The sequence below is a fragment of the Liolophura sinensis genome, chromosome 6 (assembly GCF_032854445.1).
Source record: "Liolophura sinensis isolate JHLJ2023 chromosome 6, CUHK_Ljap_v2, whole genome shotgun sequence".
NCBI lineage: Eukaryota > Metazoa > Mollusca > Polyplacophora > Chitonida > Chitonidae > Liolophura > Liolophura sinensis.
The window spans coordinates 50,813,781-50,832,873 of record NC_088300.1 but is presented as its reverse complement, the minus strand read 5'-3'; the positions used below and the strand labels follow the sequence as shown (position 1 = coordinate 50,832,873).

The following is a 19,093-nucleotide window of genomic DNA, read 5'->3' as shown; positions in this document are numbered from 1 at the left end:
TCCAAAAACACTAGACATGATACCTCACCTATAACTCGTCAACTGACACGATACATTACACATTACCAACCATACTCAACAAACACCACACAGGATGCCTCACATACTCAAAGTCAAGTAACACAATACATGACATTCACCAGTCATAACAAATACCACACTGGATAGCTGTTTACAGCCAACTGCCTAGGAAACATCAACTGCAGAACTGAACTGTACTTTTATGTAACCTTCCTTTTCATGTCTCACTTTAGATGTAAACTTGATTCGTTTTCACTGATACCGGCGGTAATATTTATCTATGCCCACGGAGTAAACCACCAGTGATTCAGGGACGAGACCCCGGTAACGGCTTAAATCAAGACACACACTACCTCTATTGCTCCTGCTTTTTCGTCTTTGCTGTCCATCATTAAATACTGTTTCATTGGGTAATCTTTTTATATTTATTTTCATCAGCTATTCTTGGGTGGATCGGTCATTTCGGCATGTTGAATGAAGGCAATACACATATCTACATTATATGCGACGTGTAAGACGTGATAAATGAAGATTTAACGAGTGATCACAGCTTAATTAGAGTGGTGGGCAATGATGTCAGATAAATTCCTCGTGAAAGGATCCTTCATTGACAAGATTATATAACTCTTCTAGTACAAATACTGGCTGCTGTTTAGAAACATTCCAGCTATAATTCCTTTCTCTTCGAACAGCGTGTGTAAGTGCTGTGCCCACTTCATGCACAAACGACTATAGGACTCTAGACCATGGAAGAAAACGTGTTATGTAGACAGACCACATAGTAAAACAGGTATTTATGTATTTATATGTATATATAGTCGTGAGTGGCTGAGAATGTTTTAGTTTTAGCAAAACTTCCCAGACACCGCATGAAGTCAGACTATCATACCACAAGCAATTAGGCATTTTTAAGAGACAGGCCTCCTAAATAAGGCAGTACCAAGATACTTGATAAAACTCAGCGTTGATAGCACCCACCGCGTCTCGAGCCTGACTCTTTGCCATTAATACACAACTTCACCTGGGTGCTGCAGATCTGATAACTGGCTATTAAAGATGCCTAATACAAATTTTAGAAGGAATGACAGAGTCGTGATATACTCACTATGATCATAAGGGGATTTAGTGTCAGTTGTGTTTCATACCTAACTTGATCAGGAATAATGTATAAACAATGAACCCATGCATGACCATACCAATGTATATTTGCACATTTTAGTAAGGAGAAGTTTATACAATACTTGGATCATGAACTCGATGATTTCACTGATTCATAATTGTCCATATTGCACAAATAATAGCAATTGACATTTATAATAGGGATTGATTACGGTGACATTGCATGCAGAGATTCATACGGTACAACGCTAACTGTATTTCTATTTATATCGATGCTTGAAGTACTCCAGGAAAATCCCAGAGCGAAGTCGGGCGAAGGTAGTGATGTGTAATTTTTCTTTCACTTTCGTTATAGGTGTGCCACGTCATCTGTCTCTCCAACCTGCTCATTTAGCCAGAAAGCATCCAGCAGGGTGGTAATCTTTAGCTTGCCAGCGATCAATATACTTCAGGTGAGTTGTCGACATTACAGATATAGGATTAATTCCTCTTCACAGAACGTGTCAGTGTTGTAAGTCTTCTGGCAGAAGAGTTGAATACCGAGTACAAACATTCAGTTTCTAACGCTTTTCTCTGTCAGCCTTGAGCAGGCGTAGTGATGTAGTATAGCTCAGTGTTGTACCGATCAAGGCCTGCAAGCTTAGCGAGGGAGATTTAACGTGCTATATAGGCCAAAACTTACCAAATATACACGGTTTATGTCCGCCTATATAGAACCCAGCGGTCTAGAATGGGTCTGTTCAGAGACTACATGTTATTACCCGCCGGGTCGCATGTTCGAATCGACGTATAGCTCATCATACGTCCTAGGGTCTGTGGGGCACTTAGCGTGGATTTCTCCTATACGCTCGGCTAACTTTGTTGTATCTTGAAGATATTCTTAGGTACTTGCCCAGTTTAATCACATTTGCAAATTTTCACATGTTTATTTCAGTACTCTTATCTGATGGACAAATAAAGAAAATCACACTAATGCTTACATATACTTGTTGAATTATATATTATAATCAGTTTTAGTCAATATCGACTTATTGTCCTATGATCGGTTATTCAAAAATGTATTAGCTCATACTTGTATTAAGTCAGATTTTATAGTCAAAGGTTTAGCTCACACCTGTAGTTAAATGTTTAGCATACCCCAGAAACAAATACTCTTGTTCCATCCCAATTATAGCAGTAGCAGATTTAGTGCATGTTTAATACATTATTACACAATCGCTTTGGGGCTATTTACAAAATTAAAAACTCGGCTTAGTTAAATCTGAAATTTAAGTTCGAACAGTTCTCTCTCCTCAGTTCACATAGCCTTGACCTGGCAGTAAACCGGGTAACCATGGCCCAGTCCAAACCCCTTCTCGTGGTCGCCATTGATATCGGTACAGCATATTCCGGCTACGCCTTCTCCTTCCAACACGAGTTTCTGACTGATAAACTCAAGATTACAACCAACAAGGTTTGGTCAGATGGGGACAACCACCTTCAGACCTCGTACAAAACCCCGACCTCTGTACTGATAGACCCGTATGGAGATTTCCACAGTTTCGGATATGAAGCGGAGACAAAGTACTCGACAGTCGCCAAAAACAAAGAGGAGAAAAACTGGTTGTTATTCCGTCGATTTAAGATGAACCTCTACAAATCTGAGGTAAGAAACAAAGAGACCTGAAAACGACAACCTGGGCTCTAAAATCTTTATTTATTGCCACGATAAAATATGACGATAATTCAACATGACGATGGAAATTTTCCTTTGCAAAGGTGGGGATATATACACATGGATCTTGAAATATCCCACGGTCCTGATATCCCATCGTTCAGCATGCACTATTTGTATAATGGATATAAGTACTGAAGGTAACCTTTCGATTATGAACAGAAAAATGTGTGGTGTGCTCTGTTATTGTTAATAGGACTGGCATAGACAGATGTTAATGATAAAAATGCAACAGAGACAAGAGCATGCCATGTATACATGTCACATGTATGGATGAGTTACAAAATTTGTGTCCCCTGGTACACTTTCTGCCCTTTGTGCACGGCGTATATTGCATGTTTTGTATCAAGCATTTACTTGCTAATTTTACGGTTATAGCCTTGTTTTACTAGTTAGTATTTATTTATTTGACCTGTGTTTTACACGGTACTCAAAAATATTTACTAGGAAGTAAGATGAACGAATAAGGTCGTACAGTACCATTGCTTCAAGTACTGATGAGTGGTATGTTGCCTTTCTTTCGTACAAAAATACCACTTTATTGATTGATTTTTTCCATAATACACCTGCTTTAGTCTATCTGGTTTTTGTTTGTACCTCAGATAAGTGAGACTATGGAGCTGGAGTCAGTATCCGGACACCGGTTCAATGCCCTCAGTGTATTTGCCATGTCAATACTGTACCTTAAGGAGCATTTCAGTGGAAGCCTTCAGCAGCAAGTGACTGACTCGGAGATCCAATACGTGCTGACGGTACCTGCTATCTGGGACGAGGATGCCAAGCAGTTCATGAGGAAAGCCGCTCTACAGGTACAAATTCGAGATAAAATTTTCATGTAATGGTTTCTTTGATGTTTATGATTTTCTATCATATAATCCGATTAACTGTTAATAATCTATTACACACAAAACGCTGGTGTTCAATTGGGTTATTATTTTAACACTCAGCCTTGGTATTTACTCAGGTGTAAAGAAAAGCCATTGTATTCTTTTACCGTAATTCATAATTATGTTCGCAATGAAGAAACCCTTTTCGATATCATTTAAACAACAAATGATAGCATATATTTGCATGTTTTGTTTCTTTAACCAGTCTGGGATACTTGGAGATCAACTGGCTATTGCACTTGAACCGGAAGCGGCCTCCATTTTCTGTCAGTCCTTATTAGCGAACAGCCGATCCGATGACGAATTCTGTGACGCAGACAACATCTCGCGGAATGGATCTCGATACATTGTTGTGGACGCTGGAGGTATTTAACTTAATGTAAACGCATTATCATTCGTATGCCATGTGCGTAGGGATTCTAGTCGTGGAATTAAATCTAAACCATTTTTGTTTTAACGATTCTATAAGATCTGACGTCATTGTACCTTGTCGTTTCGTTGTTCAAATCGTACTGCACTTTGATTACACGCGCTTTAGAAGACTGATGACAATTACGTATTTATGCAGATGAAGTGGTAACTGTTCATCTAATACATAAGCTCATGAGTTTATCCATATTGCTTCCTGCCTGAATATTCACAAGTTTAAATTATTGTTTATTAGAATGAACAACCAAGGCGATAAAAGCTATATACTACGCTGAAGAAGTCAATTTACAAGATATTGATTATTGACAGAAAATCAGTTGTATTCGCTTGTGCCTCATAGAGCATATACTGAATAGATCTTATATATATTGAGTAGGTTTATAGACACATGGATAATGTTACTGCTTGTCTCGGGATAGAAATTTGAAAAATACAGAAACTCTTTGATTTGGAGTAAGTGATTACCAGAAAATTGGCACAGAATTTTGATTAATCGTGTGGGGGTTATATGATCACACTGTAGACAGTGTGGGCTGTTGAACCGTTAACGGCAAAAACTAGGCGTGGACATGGTTGATCAACAACATTGGCATGATAAACTATACCGGATCATTTCCCAGAATTTTGGACAGAGGGCTTTTACTGACATCATTTATTATTTTACTCACTCATTATTTTGAAACTGTGTGGCTTCTCTTGTGGCAATCTGTCATCCCTACATGTGTATCTAAATAAAGAATGTAACTCATGGGCCTAAACTTGGTTGATAACGTTTCATTTTACCCAGGTGGTACTGTGGACACGACAGTGCACGAGGTGATGCTAAGCGGGGATCTCAAAGAACTACACAAAGCCAGCGGGGAAGGTTGGGGCGGCACTCAGGTAGACGACCAATTCACCGAACTGTTGCTCAAGATTTTTACCGTAAAGGTGATGAAGGAGTTCGGCAAACACCACAAATCGGATTGGCTGGAACTTGAGAAAGAATTTGAAATTAATAAACGGAGGATATCTAGTAATGATGAACAGAAATTCAGCTTCCGGTTGCCAGCTTCTCTACATGAAACGTTCAGCTTTCAGAGCAAGTGCTCGTTAGAGGAGCAAGTGGCTGAGTCTGGGTTATCCAGAGATGTTCGGTTTACAGGTGACAAGATGAGAATTAGCGGTAAAGTGATGCAGTCTTTGATGAAACCAACCATTCAGAAAATTATCACTCATGTAGAAACACTAATGGCGGATCCCAAGTGTAGAGAAATTTCCCACATCTTACTGGTGGGTGGGTTTTCCGAATCGCCACTTCTCCAAGAGGAGTTCAGGAAGAACTTCCGGTCTGTGAATGTGGTCACTCAAAGAGACGCCGTCCTGTCTGTGGTGAAAGGGGCGGTGATATTCGGCCATCGACCGGGCGGCATTGGAATCCGTCTGGCAGCCTTTACTTACGGAACTAATATCTTATCCACTTTTGACGATGGTGAACATGATCCTGACAAGTTAATTATGATTGAAGGTGAGAGGAAGTGCAAGGATATATTTGAAAGATTTGTTTCTGTTGACGAAGAAGTGCCACACGGTATGGAAACTAGCGAACATACCTTTAATCCGATTTACTCTGGACAAAAAACAATGGGGCTTGCAGTGTACAAATCCACGGTGACCAAACCCAAATATACAACTGACCCTTCATGTTTTAAGTTAGGTAGTTTCACAGTAGACATGCCGGATTTGACGGGAGAGAAGGACCGTGAAGTTGGAGTGAAGTTTATAGTTGGTGGCACAGAGCTCAAGGTGAAAGCTCACGAGAAGACGACCGGGAAGATCTTCGACGCTACCTTTAACTTTGTGACAAAGTAAGTCAGACTATCTGTATGCTATCCAGAGCCACAGACAGCGGACTGAAGATAAAAAAAATATGAGCTCCGGGAACAGCTTACCCCAACCTAATATTCTGAACGCGGAAGGGGTCTGAACTTTGTTGCGAATACTGTTGTAATCTTTGATATCACTTTCACTGAAGAATTGGTCTTGAGGCATCAACTAACAAGACGTGTCACGTGATTGTTGCTTGGTCAGTAAATGTATTAGATAGGATATCCTGTCAGATATTAAGACCCAAGATATTTGTTTTTAGTAGGCACATATATTGAACATTCTGTGTTTATCATTTATGTTTAATATATAAAATTAACCAAAAATAGAATGTTCGTAGTTACGGATGGTTGCTGCGCCAGTAAGTATTAAACAAGGTAAGCTTTCAAAGTAAACCCAAGATATATGTTTTGAGCTGACACATTACAGATTTGGTTTTTCTTATCATATATGTTTAACATATACAACTAACCAAGAATATGATGTTCTTAGTAGTTGTATTATTTATTTATAGTTTATGGACAGAATACGGTATAATATACCATAGAAAGACTCTGAGAGTCTGGAGATGCACAGTTGGCCGAAGTGGTTACCACGCCAACGCGGCAAAAAGACGTAGTACACTTTTACCAATGTAGTAGCTGTGAGTTCAAGTCCAGCTCATGGCTGCTTACTCCTTGGCCGCACGTGCGAAAATTTCCAAACAACATGCGGGTGATTGTGGGATTCCCCTGGGCTCTGCCCGATTTCCTGACACCATAATGTTTGTCGCAGTCGAACAACTGAAATATTCTTGAGAGCGGCATAAAACACCAATCAAATATGTAAATAAATCTTATCTTAAATGTAAAAAAAACTTCTAGAAAATAACACTAAAACGAGAATTGCCTTAAGGGTGCTCTAGGAAATTTGCGTTTGGAGTCGCTAAAAGCAGTCATAGGAATTGCAGCGATGTTTTGGGATGGGATAGTGCTGCAAATAGTGTTATCAGATCTTCGGCGCCAACATTTTATGCCTTATGTATTATGTATATACAGTTATGCCTTTGATTAAATTAACGAGACATAAATATGTTGCCTTAAATTCTTAGGTACTAAATTGATTAGTATGCATATGGAAAGGGTTCATACCTTTATGCTATTGTACATGCATTACTTTTACCTTGAGGTGAAATAGACGATAAATCACAGCTTTGCTTTTTGGCTGATATTTATAGTTTATTGGATTGTATGGTCTTGTATGGACGAGTCCTAGGCGCTCAGGAAAGGGACGAGCTTGCGAGTCCATACAGGACCATACAATCCAATAACCTTTTTATTATACACCTACTTGTCAAAAACGTAAGTAGATATACTCGAACGCTAAACAAATTGGGTAAAACCGTGCTAATTATTTCATATCGCGTAACAATAGACGATAGCTGATTGCGGATGAATATGGAATACTAAATGGAGCACTTTCATTGGCTGACAGAAAACTGGGTCAAGCGCACGTGGCCGAAGCGGTTTTTTTACAAATAGAAGTGTAAAGAAAAGGAATGCAGACATTTCAGTGAAAATTAAGTGCAGTTATTGAAAACTGCGCCACCGAACAGACTAGTGTGATCTTTACAGGATGAGGACGAAAGAAAAGTAGAGTTTGCTGACAAAGTTAGCTGATTATCCGTGGGATTCTGTTCGGAAGTTGATGGCATCGGAGTCGTGAAAACTTCGTTTGTGTGCACTTGAACTGACCGGCCAGGGAGTGTAAGCGCGAGAGATGTTTGACTGAAGGCGCGATTGCCCTGAAGTAAACTCGACATTTGCTTCTGCTGTGCGTGATCTAATTTAGAATCACACTCCTGGATGCTGGCAAGGGATTTGTGTCCGGTGACCTGCATAATTTTATGTGGAGCGACGCCAGATTTTACAAGGGTTTGGACGATTGTTTTTTCGGACCGAGTGATTAGTTTTCTGGCCTTTCAGTCCAGCAGCCTCGGCTGCCCTCTTCATTAGCTCTCCCAAACGATGCTCTCCCATTGGAGTGGAGTAATACCACACAGCTGCATCAGGTTTGAGGCGACATTCGGGAAATGGTGTGAGGTAGAACGGACTGTCCGCAGACACAGATTTTTCTGGACCAGCACGGACGAACATCGTGTAATGTCGTTTGCTTGTTGACAAACAAAAAGTAGTCCGTACGTGTGACGTCACAGTTACAACTGTCCAATATATTAAAAATATTGGACAGCTGTGACGTCAGGAAATGTCATCACTACTCCGGTTATGTATAGGTCAGTGGAGAGAATACCTCACCTAGTCAGTCAACTGATACGATACATGACATATTACCAACCATACTAAACAAACACCATATAGGATATCTCATATATTGACAGTTAAGTAACAGAATACATGACAATCACTAGCCATACTCAACAAATACCAGTCATGGTACCTCACCTATTTACAGCCAACTGCTTATGAAATATCCATGGTAGAACTTAAACGTACTTTTATGTAACTTTCCTTGTCATGTCTCACTTCAGATATGAACTGGATTCGTTTAATACATTATTAATCGTCCCAAAAACCAGCAGACATGATATCTCATCCACCCCATGTCAATTAACACGACACATGAGACAATACCAGTCATACTCAACAAACACCAGGCATGATACCTCACAGTAAACTAACGTAATACATGACACACTAGACAGGAGACAAGATGCCTCGGGTATTTACATTCAAATGACTCGTTACTTGAGACATTGCCAGTTATACTCAACAAAGACCAAGTAGGATACCTGACCTTGTGAATTGACACGATACATGAGACATTACTAATGATACTCAAAAAACATTGGACATGATACCTCACCTATTCACAGTTAACTGACACAAAAATAATACATTATTAATCGTCCCAAAAAACAGGGGACATGATATCTCACCCACCCCATGTCAGTTAACACGACACATGAGACATTACCAATCATACTCAACAAACGCCAGGCATGATACCCCACAGTAAACTAACGTAATACATGACACACTAGACAGGAGACATGATACCTGAGCTATTCACAGTCATTTAACACGATACATGAGACATTACCAATCATACTCAACAAACACCAGGCATGATACCTAACGGAATACATGACACACTAAACAGAAGACAGGATACCTTACCTATTCACAGTTAACTGACACGATAATGAGACATTGTCAGTCATACTCCAAAAACACTAGACATGATACCTCACCTATAACTCGTCAACTGACACCATACATTACACATTACCAACCATACTAAACAAACACCAAACAGCATACCTCACCTATTCAGTCAACTGACACTATACGTGACACATTACCAACCATACTCAACAAACACCACACAGGATGCCTCACATACTCAAAGTCAAGTAACACAATACGTGACATTCACCAGTCATAACAAATACCACACTGGATAGCTGTTTACAGCCAACTGCTTAGGAAACATCCACTGCAGAACTGAAATGTACTTTTATGTAACCTTCCTTTTCATGTCTCACTTTAGATGTAAACTTGATTCGTTTTCACTGATACCGGCGGTCATGTTTACCGACCCCCACTGAGTAAACCGCCAGTGATTCAGGGACGAGACCCCGGTAACGGCTTAAATCAATACACACACTACCTCTATTGCTCCTGCCTTTATGCCACTCCTTTAACTACTTTTATATGATTGCTAAGCGGATGTCTATCTCCAACAGAACTTAACAAGTCGTCATCATCATCCAGTCACACACCCGCTCAAGTTTGCAAAGGGCTTATGCAAATAGAAAATTTCAGACGCAGCTGTGAAATGCACTGAATGTACAGAAATCACTAAAAGATCAATTATATTTGAAATAAGTTATTTTGACATCACGGTTTAGTGTGATACCAAGCTATGCAGATGATTATGCCGTTTTCGCCCCCACTGGTACAGAGAGAGTGAAAGGTGCTTCTGTTGTCAGATTTTACTTGTCATCAAACGTTGTGTATGTGGACAATCTATGCATGTTGTTTCTTCTTTGCTGTCCATCGTTATAGGGAAACTACTATTTCATTGGGTAATCTGTTTATATTAATATTCATCAGCTATTCTTGAGTGGATCGGTCCTTTCCGCCTGTTGAATGAAGGCGATACACATATCTACATTATAAACGACGTGTAAGACGTGATAAAATGGAGACGTAACGAGCGATTACAGCTTAATGAGAGTGGTGGGAATTGATGTCAGATTAATTCCTCGTGAAAGGATCTTTCATTGACGGGATTATATAACTCTTCTAGTACACATACTGGCTGCTGATTAGAAACATTCCAGCTATAATTCCTTTCTCTACAAACAGCATGTGTAAGTGCTGTTCTCACGTCATGCACAAAGGACTACAGGACTCTTGACAATGGAAGAAAACGTGTTATGTAGACATAGACTACATAGTAAAACAGGCATGTATGTATTTATATGTATACATAGTCGTGATTGGTTGTGAACGTTTTGCTTTTAATAAAACTTCCCAGACACCGCATGAAGTCAGATTATAATACTATAAGCACTTGGGCATTATAAAAAGACATGCCTCCTAAATGAGGCAGTACCAAGATACTTGATAAAACTCAGCGCTAATAGCACCCACAGCGTCACAAGCCGACTCTCTGATCACTCGGCCATCTCAGAGCACCTGCTTTCGGTGAGGTTAATACACAAATTCACCTGGAGCTGCAGGTCGCCTGATAACTGGCTGTTAAAAAATGCCTAATACGAATTCCAAAAGGAATCACCCAATACACTCACTATGATCATTAAGGGGATTTAGTGTCATTTGTGTATCATACCTATCTTGATCAGGAATAATGAATAAACAATGAACCCATGCATAACCATACCAATGTATATTTGCACATTTTAGTTACGGGAAGTTTTTACAATATTTGGATCATGAACTCGGTGATTTCACTGATTCATAATTGTCTATATCACACATATAATAGCAATTCACATTTATAATAGGGATTGATTACGGCGACATTGCATGTAGAGCTTTATACGGTACAACGCTGACTGTATTTCTATTTATATCGGTGCTGAAAGTCCTCAGGAAAATCCCAGAGCGAAGCCGGGCGAAGGCAGTGAGTGCAATTTTACTTTCACTTTAGTTATAGGTGTCTCACGTCATCTGTCTCTCCAACCTGCTCATTTAGCCAGAAATCACCCTGCACAACAGCCATCTTTAGCTTGCCGGCGACCAATTTGAGGTGAGTTGTCGACACTACAGATACCGGACTAATTCCCCTTCACAGAACTGTGTCAGTGTTGTAAGTCTTCTGGGAGAAAAGTTGATTGTCGAGTACAAACATTCAGTTTCTAACTCTCGTCTCTGTCAGCCTTGAGCAGGCGTAGTGATGTAGTATAGCTCAGTGTTGTACCGATCAAGGCCTGCAAGCTTAGCGAGGGAGATTTAACGTGCTATATAGGCCAAATTTTACCCAGTATACAAGGTTTATGTCCGCCTATATAGAACCCAGCGGTCTGGAATGGGTCAGTTCAGAGACTACATGTTATTACCCGCCGGATCGCTTGTTCGAATGGGCGTATAGGGTCTGTGGGGGACACAATATGGTTTTCCCTAAACGCTCGGCTAGCCTTTGCTGTATCATCAAGATATTCTTCGGTACTTGGCCAGTTTAATTACATTTGCAAATATTCACATGTTTATTTCACTACTCTTATCTGATAGACAGATAAAGAAATCACACTAATGAATAGCTTACATGTACTTGTTGAATCATATATTATAATCAGTGTCAGTTAACATCGACTTATTGTCCTGGGATCGGCTGTTTAAACGTGTATTACCTCACACCTGTAGTTCAATGTTTAGCAAACCCCAGAAGCCAATACCGTTGTCCCATCCCAACTATAACAGCAGCAGATTTAGTACATGTTTAATGCATTATTACACAATCGCTTTGGGGCTAATTACAAAATTGAAGCTCGGCTTAGAGATAAATCTGAAATTTAGGTTTGAACAGTCCTCTCTCCTCAGTTCACATAGCCTTGACCTGGCAGTAAACCGGGTAACCATGGCCCAGTCCAAACCCCTTCTCGTGGTCGCCATTGATATCGGTACAACGTATTCTGGCTACGCCTTCTCCTTCCAACACGAGTTTCTGGCTGATAAACTCAAGATTACAACCAACAAGGTTTGGTCAGATGGGGACAACCACCTTCAGACCTCGTACAAAACCCCGACATCTGTACTGTTCGACCCGTATGGACATTTTCACAGTTTCGGATATGAAGCGGAGACAAAGTACTCGACAGTCGCCAAAAACAAAGAGGAGAAAAACTGGTTGTTATTCCGTCGATTTAAGATGAGCCTCTACAAATCTGAGGTGAGACACAGAAACGAAAACTACCTGGGATGTAAAATCTTTATTTATTACCACTACAATACACGTCGATAATTCAATCTGACGATGGAAATTTTCGTTTGCAAAAGTGGGGATATATACCCATGGATCTTGAAATACCCTATGGTACAATTCCTGATATACCATCGCTCAACATGCACTGTTTGTATAATGGATATAAGTACTGAAGATAACGTTTCGATTATGAACAAAAAATGTGCGGTGTGCTCTGTTATTGTTAATAGGACTGGCATAGACGAATGTTAATGGGGAAAAAAAGCAACAAATACAAGAGCATGACATGTACACGTCACCTGTATATGGAAATGCGAAGGATCAGTTACAAAAGTTGTGTCCCCTGTTTTACTTTCTGCCCTGCCTACACAGAGATTATTGCATGTCTTTTGTGAAACATTAACTTGCAAATTTAACAGTTATGTCTCTGTTTTACTAGCAAATATTTATTTATTTCACTGGTGTTTTACACCGTATTCAAAAATATTTACTAGTAAATAAGCATAACGAATAAGATAGTACCGTACCATTCCTACAATTACCAATTCTTTCGTACAAAAAATACCACTTTATTGATTGATTTTTGTCATAATACATCTGCATTAGTCTATCTGGTTTTTGTTTGTACCTCAGATAAGTGAGACTATGGAGCTGGAGTCGGTGTCCGGACAACGGTTGAATGCCCTCAGTGTATTTGCCATGTCAATACTGTACCTTAAGGAGCATTTTAGACGAAGCCTTCAGCAGCAAGTGGCTGACTCGGAGATCCAATACGTGCTGACGGTACCTGCTATATGGGGCGAGGACGCCAAGCAGTTTATGAGGAAAGCCGCTCTACAGGTACAAATTCCAGATGAAATTTTCATGTAATGGTTTCTTTGATGTTTATGATTTTCTATCATATAATCCGATTAACTGTTAATAATCTATTACACACAAAACGCTGGTGTTCACTTGGGTTATTGTTTTAACACTCAGCTTTGATATTTACTCAGGTGTAAAGAAAAGCCATTGTATTCTTTTGCCATATTCATAATTATGTTCACAATGAAGAAACCCTTTTCGATATCATTTAAACAACAAATGATAGCATATATTTACATGTTTTGTTTCTTTAACCAGTCTGGGATACTTGGAGATCAACTGGCTATTGCACTGGAACCGGAAGCGGCCTCCATTTTCTGTCAGTCCTTATTAGCGAACACCCGATCCGATGACGAATTTTGTGACGCAGACGACATCTCGCGGAATGGATCTCGATACATTGTTGTGGACGCTGGAGGTATTTAACTTAATGTAAACGCATTATCATTCGTATGCCATGTGCGTAAGGATTCTAGTCGTGGAATTAAATCTAAACCATTTTTGTTTTAACGATTCTATAAGATCTGACGGCATTGTACTCAATCGTTTCGTTGTTCAAATCGTACTGCACTTTGATTGCACGCGCTTTAGAAGACTGAAGACAATTACGTATTTATGCAGATGAAGTGGTAACTGTTCATCTAATACATAAGCTCATGAGTTGATCCATATTGCCTCCTGCCTGGATATTCACAAGTTTAAATTATTGTTTATTAGAATGAACAACCAAGGCGATAAAAGCTATATACTACGCTGAAGAAGTAAATTTACAAGATATTGATTATTGACAGAAAATCAGTTGTATTCGCTTGTGCCTTATAGGGCATATACTGAATAGATCTTATATATATTGAGTAGGTTTATAGACACATGTATAATGTTACTGCTTGTCTAGGGATAGAAGTTGAAAAATACAGAAACTCTTTGATTTGGAGTAAGTGATTACCAGAAAATTGGCACAGAATTTCGATTAATCGTGTGGGGGGGTTATATGATCACACTGTAGACAGTGTGGGTTGTTGAACCGTTAACGGCAAAAACTAGGCGTGGACATGGTTGATCAACAACATTGGCATGATAAACTATACCGGATCATTTCCCAGAATTTTGGACACAGGGCTTTTACTCACATCATTTATTATTTTACTCACTCATTATTTTGAAACTGTGTGGCTTCTCTTCAATCTGTCATCCCTACATGTGTATCTAAATAAAGAATGTAACTCATGGGCCTAAACTTGGTTGATAACGTTTCATTTTACCCAGGTGGTACTGTGGACACGACAGTGCACGAGGTGATGCTAAGCGGGGATCTCAAAGAACTACACAAAGCCAGCGGGGGAGGTTGGGGCGGCACTCAGGTAGACGACCAATTCACCGAACTGTTGCTCAAGATTTTTACCGTAAAGGTGATGAAGGAGTTCGGCAAACACCACAAATCGGATTGGCTGGAACTTGAGAAAGAATTTGAAATTAATAAACGGAGGATATCTAGTAATGATGAACAGAAATTCAGCTTCCGGTTGCCAGCTTCTCTACATGAAACGTTCAGCTTTCAGAGCAAGTGCTCGTTAGAGGACCAAGTGGCTGAGTCTGGGTTATCCAAAGATGTTCGGTTTACAGGTGACAAGATGAGAATTAGCGGTAAAGTGATGCAGTCTTTAATGAAACCAACCATTCAGAAAATTATCACTCATGTAGAAACACTAATGGCGGATCCCAAGTGTAGAGGAATTTCCCACATCTTACTGGTGGGTGGGTTTTCCGAATCGCCACTTCTCCAAGAGGAGTTCAGGAAGAACTTCCGGTCTATGAATGTGGTCACTCAAAGAGACGCCGTCCTGTCTGTGGTGAAAGGGGCGGTGATATTCGGTCATCGACCGGGCGCCATTGGAATCCGTCTGGCAGCCTTTACTTACGGAACTGATATCGTATCCACTTTTGAGGATGGTGACCATGATCCTGACAAATTAATTATGGTTGAAGGTGAGAGGATGTGCAAGGATTTATTTGACAGATTTGGTTCTGTTGACGAAGAAGTGCCATATGGTATGGAAACTAGCGAACATACCTTTTCTCCGAATTACTCTGGACAAACAAAAATGAGGGTGGCAGTGTACAAATCCACGGCGACGGAACCCAAATATACAACTGACCCTTCATGTTTTAAGTTAGGTAGTTTCACAGTAGACATGCCGGATTTGACAGGAGAGAAGAACCGTCAAGTCGGAGTGAAGTTTATAGTTGGTGGCACAGAGCTCAAGGTGAAGGCTCACGAGAAGACGACCGGGAAGATCTTCGACGCTACCTTTAACTTTGTGACAAAGTAAGTCAGACTATCTGTATGCTATCCAGAGCCACAGACAGCGGACTGAAGATAAAAAAAATATGAGCTCCGGGAACAGCTTAACCCAACCTAATATTCTGAACGCGGAAGGGGTCAGAACTTTGTTGCTGAATACTGTTGTAATGTTTGATATCACTTTCACTGAAGAATTGGTCTTGAGGCATCAACTAACAAGACGTGTCACGTGATTGTTGCTGTGTCAGTAAATGTATTAGATAGGATATCCTGTCAAAGAGTGAGAACCAAGATATTTGTTTTTAGTAGGCACATATATTGAACATTCTGTGTTTATCATTTATGTTTAATATATAAAATTAACCAAAAATAGAATGTTCGTAGTTACGGATGGTTGCTGCGCCGGTAAGTATTAGACAAGGTAAGCTTTCAAAGTAAACCCAAGATATATGTTTTCAGTTGACACATTACAGATTTGGTTTTTCTTATCATATATGTTTAACATATACAACTAACTAAGAATATGATGTTCTTAGTAGTTGTATTATTTATTTATAGTTTATGGACAGAATACGGTATGATATACCATAGAAAGACTCTGAGAGTCTGGAGATGCACAGTTGGCCGAAGTGGTTACCACGCCAACGCGGCGAAAAGACGTAGTACCCTTTTACCAATGTGGTCGCTGTGAGTTCAAGTCCAGCTCATGGTTGCTTCCTCCTTGGCCGCACGTGCGAAAATTTCCAATCAACATGCGGGTGATTGTGGGATTCCCCTGGGCTCTGCCCAGTTTCCTGACACCATAATGTTTGTCGCCGTCGAACACCTGAAATATTCTTGAGAGCGGCATAAAACACCAATCAAATATGTAAATAAATCTTATCCGGAAAACTACTAGAAAATAACACTATATCGAGAATTGCGTCAAGGGTGCTCTAGGAAATTTGCGTTTGGAGTCGCTAAAAGCAGTCATAGAAATTGCAGCGATGTTTTGGGATGGGATAGTGCTGGAAATAGTGTTATCAGATCTGCGGCGCCAAACTTTTTATGCCATATGTATTATGTATATCCAGTTACGCCTTTGATTAAATTAACGAGACATGAAAATGTTGCCTTAAATTCTTAGGTACTAAATTGATTAGTATGCATATGGAACGGGTTCATACCTTTATGCTATTGTACATGCATTACTTTTACCTTGAGGTGAAATAGACGATAAATCACAGCTTTGCTTTTCGGCTGATATTTATAGCTTATTGGATTGTATGGTCTTGTATGGACGAGTCCTAGGCGCCCAGGAAAGGGACGAGCTTGCGAGTCCATACAGGACCATACAATCCAATAACCTTTTTATTATACACCCACTTGTCAAAAACGTAAGTAAATAAACTCGAACGCTGAACAAATTGGGTAAAACCGTGCTAATTATTTCATATCGCGTAACAATAGACGATTGCCGGTTGCGGATGAATATGGAATACTGAATGGAGCACTTTTATTGGCTGACGGAAAACTGGGTCAGGCGCACGTGGCCGAAGCGGTATTTTACAAATAGAATTGTAAAGAAAAGGAATGCAGACATTTCAGTGAAAATTAAGCGCAGTTATTGAAAACTGCGCCACCGAACAGACTTGTGTAATCTTTACAGGATGAGGACGAAAGAGAAGTAGAGTTTGCTGACAAAGTTAGCTGATTATCCTTGGGATTCTGTGCGGAAGCTGATGGCATCGGAGTCGTGAAAACTTCGTTTGTGTGCACTTGAACTGACCGGCCAGGGAGTGTAAGCGCGAGAGATGGTTGACTGAAGGCGCGATTGCCCTGAAGTAAACTCGACATTTGCTTCTGCTCTACGTGATCTAATTTAGAATCATACTCCTGGATGCTAGCAAGGATTTGGTCCGGTGACCTGCATAATTTTATGTGGAGCGACGCCAGATTTTACAAGGGTTTGGACGATTGTTTTTTCGACCGAGTGATTAGTTTTCCGGCCTTTCAGTCCAGCAGCCTCGGCTGCCCTTTTTATTAGCTCTCCCAAACGATACTCTCCCATTGGAGTCGAGTAATACCACACAGCTGCATCAGGTTTGAGGCGACACTCGTGAATTGGTGTGAGGTAGAACGAACTGTTCGGAGACACAGATTTTTCTGGACGAGCACGGACGAACATCGTGTTGTATCGTCTGCTTGTTGACAAACAAAAAGTAGTCCGTACGTGTGACGTCACAGTTACAACTGTCCAATATATTAAAAATATTGGACAGTTGTGACGTCAGGAAATGTCATCACTACTCCGGTTATGTATAGGTCAGTGGAGAGGACACTTCACCTAGTCAGTCAACTGACACGATACATGACACATTACCAACCATACTCAACAAACACCATACAGGATATCTCACATATTCACAGTTAAGTAACAGAGTACATGACAATCACTAGCCATACTCAACAAATACCAGTCATGGTACCTCACCTATTTACAGTCAACTGCTTATGAAATATCCATGGTAGAACTTAAACGTACTTTTATGTAACTTTCCTTTACATGTCTCACTTTAGATGTGAACTGGATTCGTTTTCACTTATACCGGCGGTCATGTTTACCGACGCCCACGGAGTAAATAACCAGTAATTCAGGGACGAGACCCAGGTAACGGCTTAAATCAAGCCAGAGACTACCTCTATTGCTCCTGCTTTTATGCCACTCCTTTAACTACTTTTATATGATAGCTAAGCGGATGTCTATCTCCAAAAGAACTTAACCAGCCGTCATCATAATCTAGTCACACACCCGCTCAAGTTTGCAAAGGGCTTATACAAACAGAAAATTTCAGACGCAGCTGTGAGGTGTACTGAATGTACAGAAATCACTAAAAGATCAATTATATTTCAAATAAGTTATTTTGACATCACGGTTTAGTGTGATACCAAGCTATGCAGATGATTATGCCGTTTTCGCCCCCAGTCGTACAGAGAGAGTGAAAAGTGCTTCTGTTGTCAGATTTTACTTGTCATCAAACGTTGTGTATGTGAACAATCTATGCATGTTGTTTCTTCTTTGCTGTCCATCGTTATAGGGAAACTACTATTTCATTGGGTAATCTGTTTATATTAATATTCATCAGCTATTCTTGGGTGGATCGGTCCTTTCCGCCTGTTGAATGAAGGCGATACACATATCTGCATTATAAACGACGTGTAAGACGTGATAAAATGGAGATGTAACGAGCGATTACAGCTTAATGAGAGTGGTGGGAATTGATGTCAGATTAATTCCTCGTGAAAGGATCTTTCATTGACGGGATTATATAACTCTTCTAGTACACATACTGGCTGCCGATTAGAAACATTCCAGCTATAATTCCTTTCTCTACAAACAGCATGTGTAAGTGCTGTTCTCACTCACGCACAAGGGACTAGAGAGCTCTTGACTATGGAAGA

General features: G+C 40.1%; 2 protein-coding genes across 2 annotated transcripts; both read left to right on the top strand.

Moving 5' to 3' along the window:
• Positions 1-2,473: 2,473 nt before the first annotated feature.
• On the top strand, positions 2,474-6,297 carry LOC135469043 (heat shock 70 kDa protein 12B-like). The gene is made up of 4 exons (XM_064747560.1): positions 2,474-2,785; positions 3,457-3,663; positions 3,947-4,106; positions 4,958-6,297. The coding sequence occupies exons 1-4, from the start codon at positions 2,474-2,476 to the stop codon at positions 6,019-6,021; spliced, it is 1,743 nt and encodes a 580-aa protein (XP_064603630.1). The 3' UTR covers positions 6,022-6,297.
• A 5,036-nt stretch (positions 6,298-11,333) lies between these two features.
• Positions 11,334-16,179, top strand: LOC135468596 (heat shock 70 kDa protein 12B-like). Its single transcript, XM_064746937.1, has 4 exons — positions 11,334-12,453; positions 13,120-13,326; positions 13,609-13,768; positions 14,617-16,179. The coding sequence occupies exons 1-4, from the start codon at positions 11,932-11,934 to the stop codon at positions 15,678-15,680; spliced, it is 1,953 nt and encodes a 650-aa protein (XP_064603007.1). The 5' UTR covers positions 11,334-11,931; the 3' UTR covers positions 15,681-16,179.
• The last annotated feature ends 2,914 nt before the right edge of the window (positions 16,180-19,093 follow it).

Coding starts and splice junctions, on each gene's coding strand:
- LOC135469043 (XM_064747560.1), top strand. CDS start 2,474: ATGGCCCAGTCCAAACCCCTTCTCGTGGTCGCCATTGATATCGGTACA. Junction 3,664..3,946: donor TGAGGAAAGCCGCTCTACAG/GTACAAATTCGA, acceptor TTCTTTAACCAG/TCTGGGATACTTGGAGATCA. Junction 4,107..4,957: donor CATTGTTGTGGACGCTGGAG/GTATTTAACTTA, acceptor CATTTTACCCAG/GTGGTACTGTGGACACGACA.
- LOC135468596 (XM_064746937.1), top strand. CDS start 11,932: ATGTTTAGCAAACCCCAGAAGCCAATACCGTTGTCCCATCCCAACTAT. Junction 13,327..13,608: donor TGAGGAAAGCCGCTCTACAG/GTACAAATTCCA, acceptor TTCTTTAACCAG/TCTGGGATACTTGGAGATCA. Junction 13,769..14,616: donor CATTGTTGTGGACGCTGGAG/GTATTTAACTTA, acceptor CATTTTACCCAG/GTGGTACTGTGGACACGACA.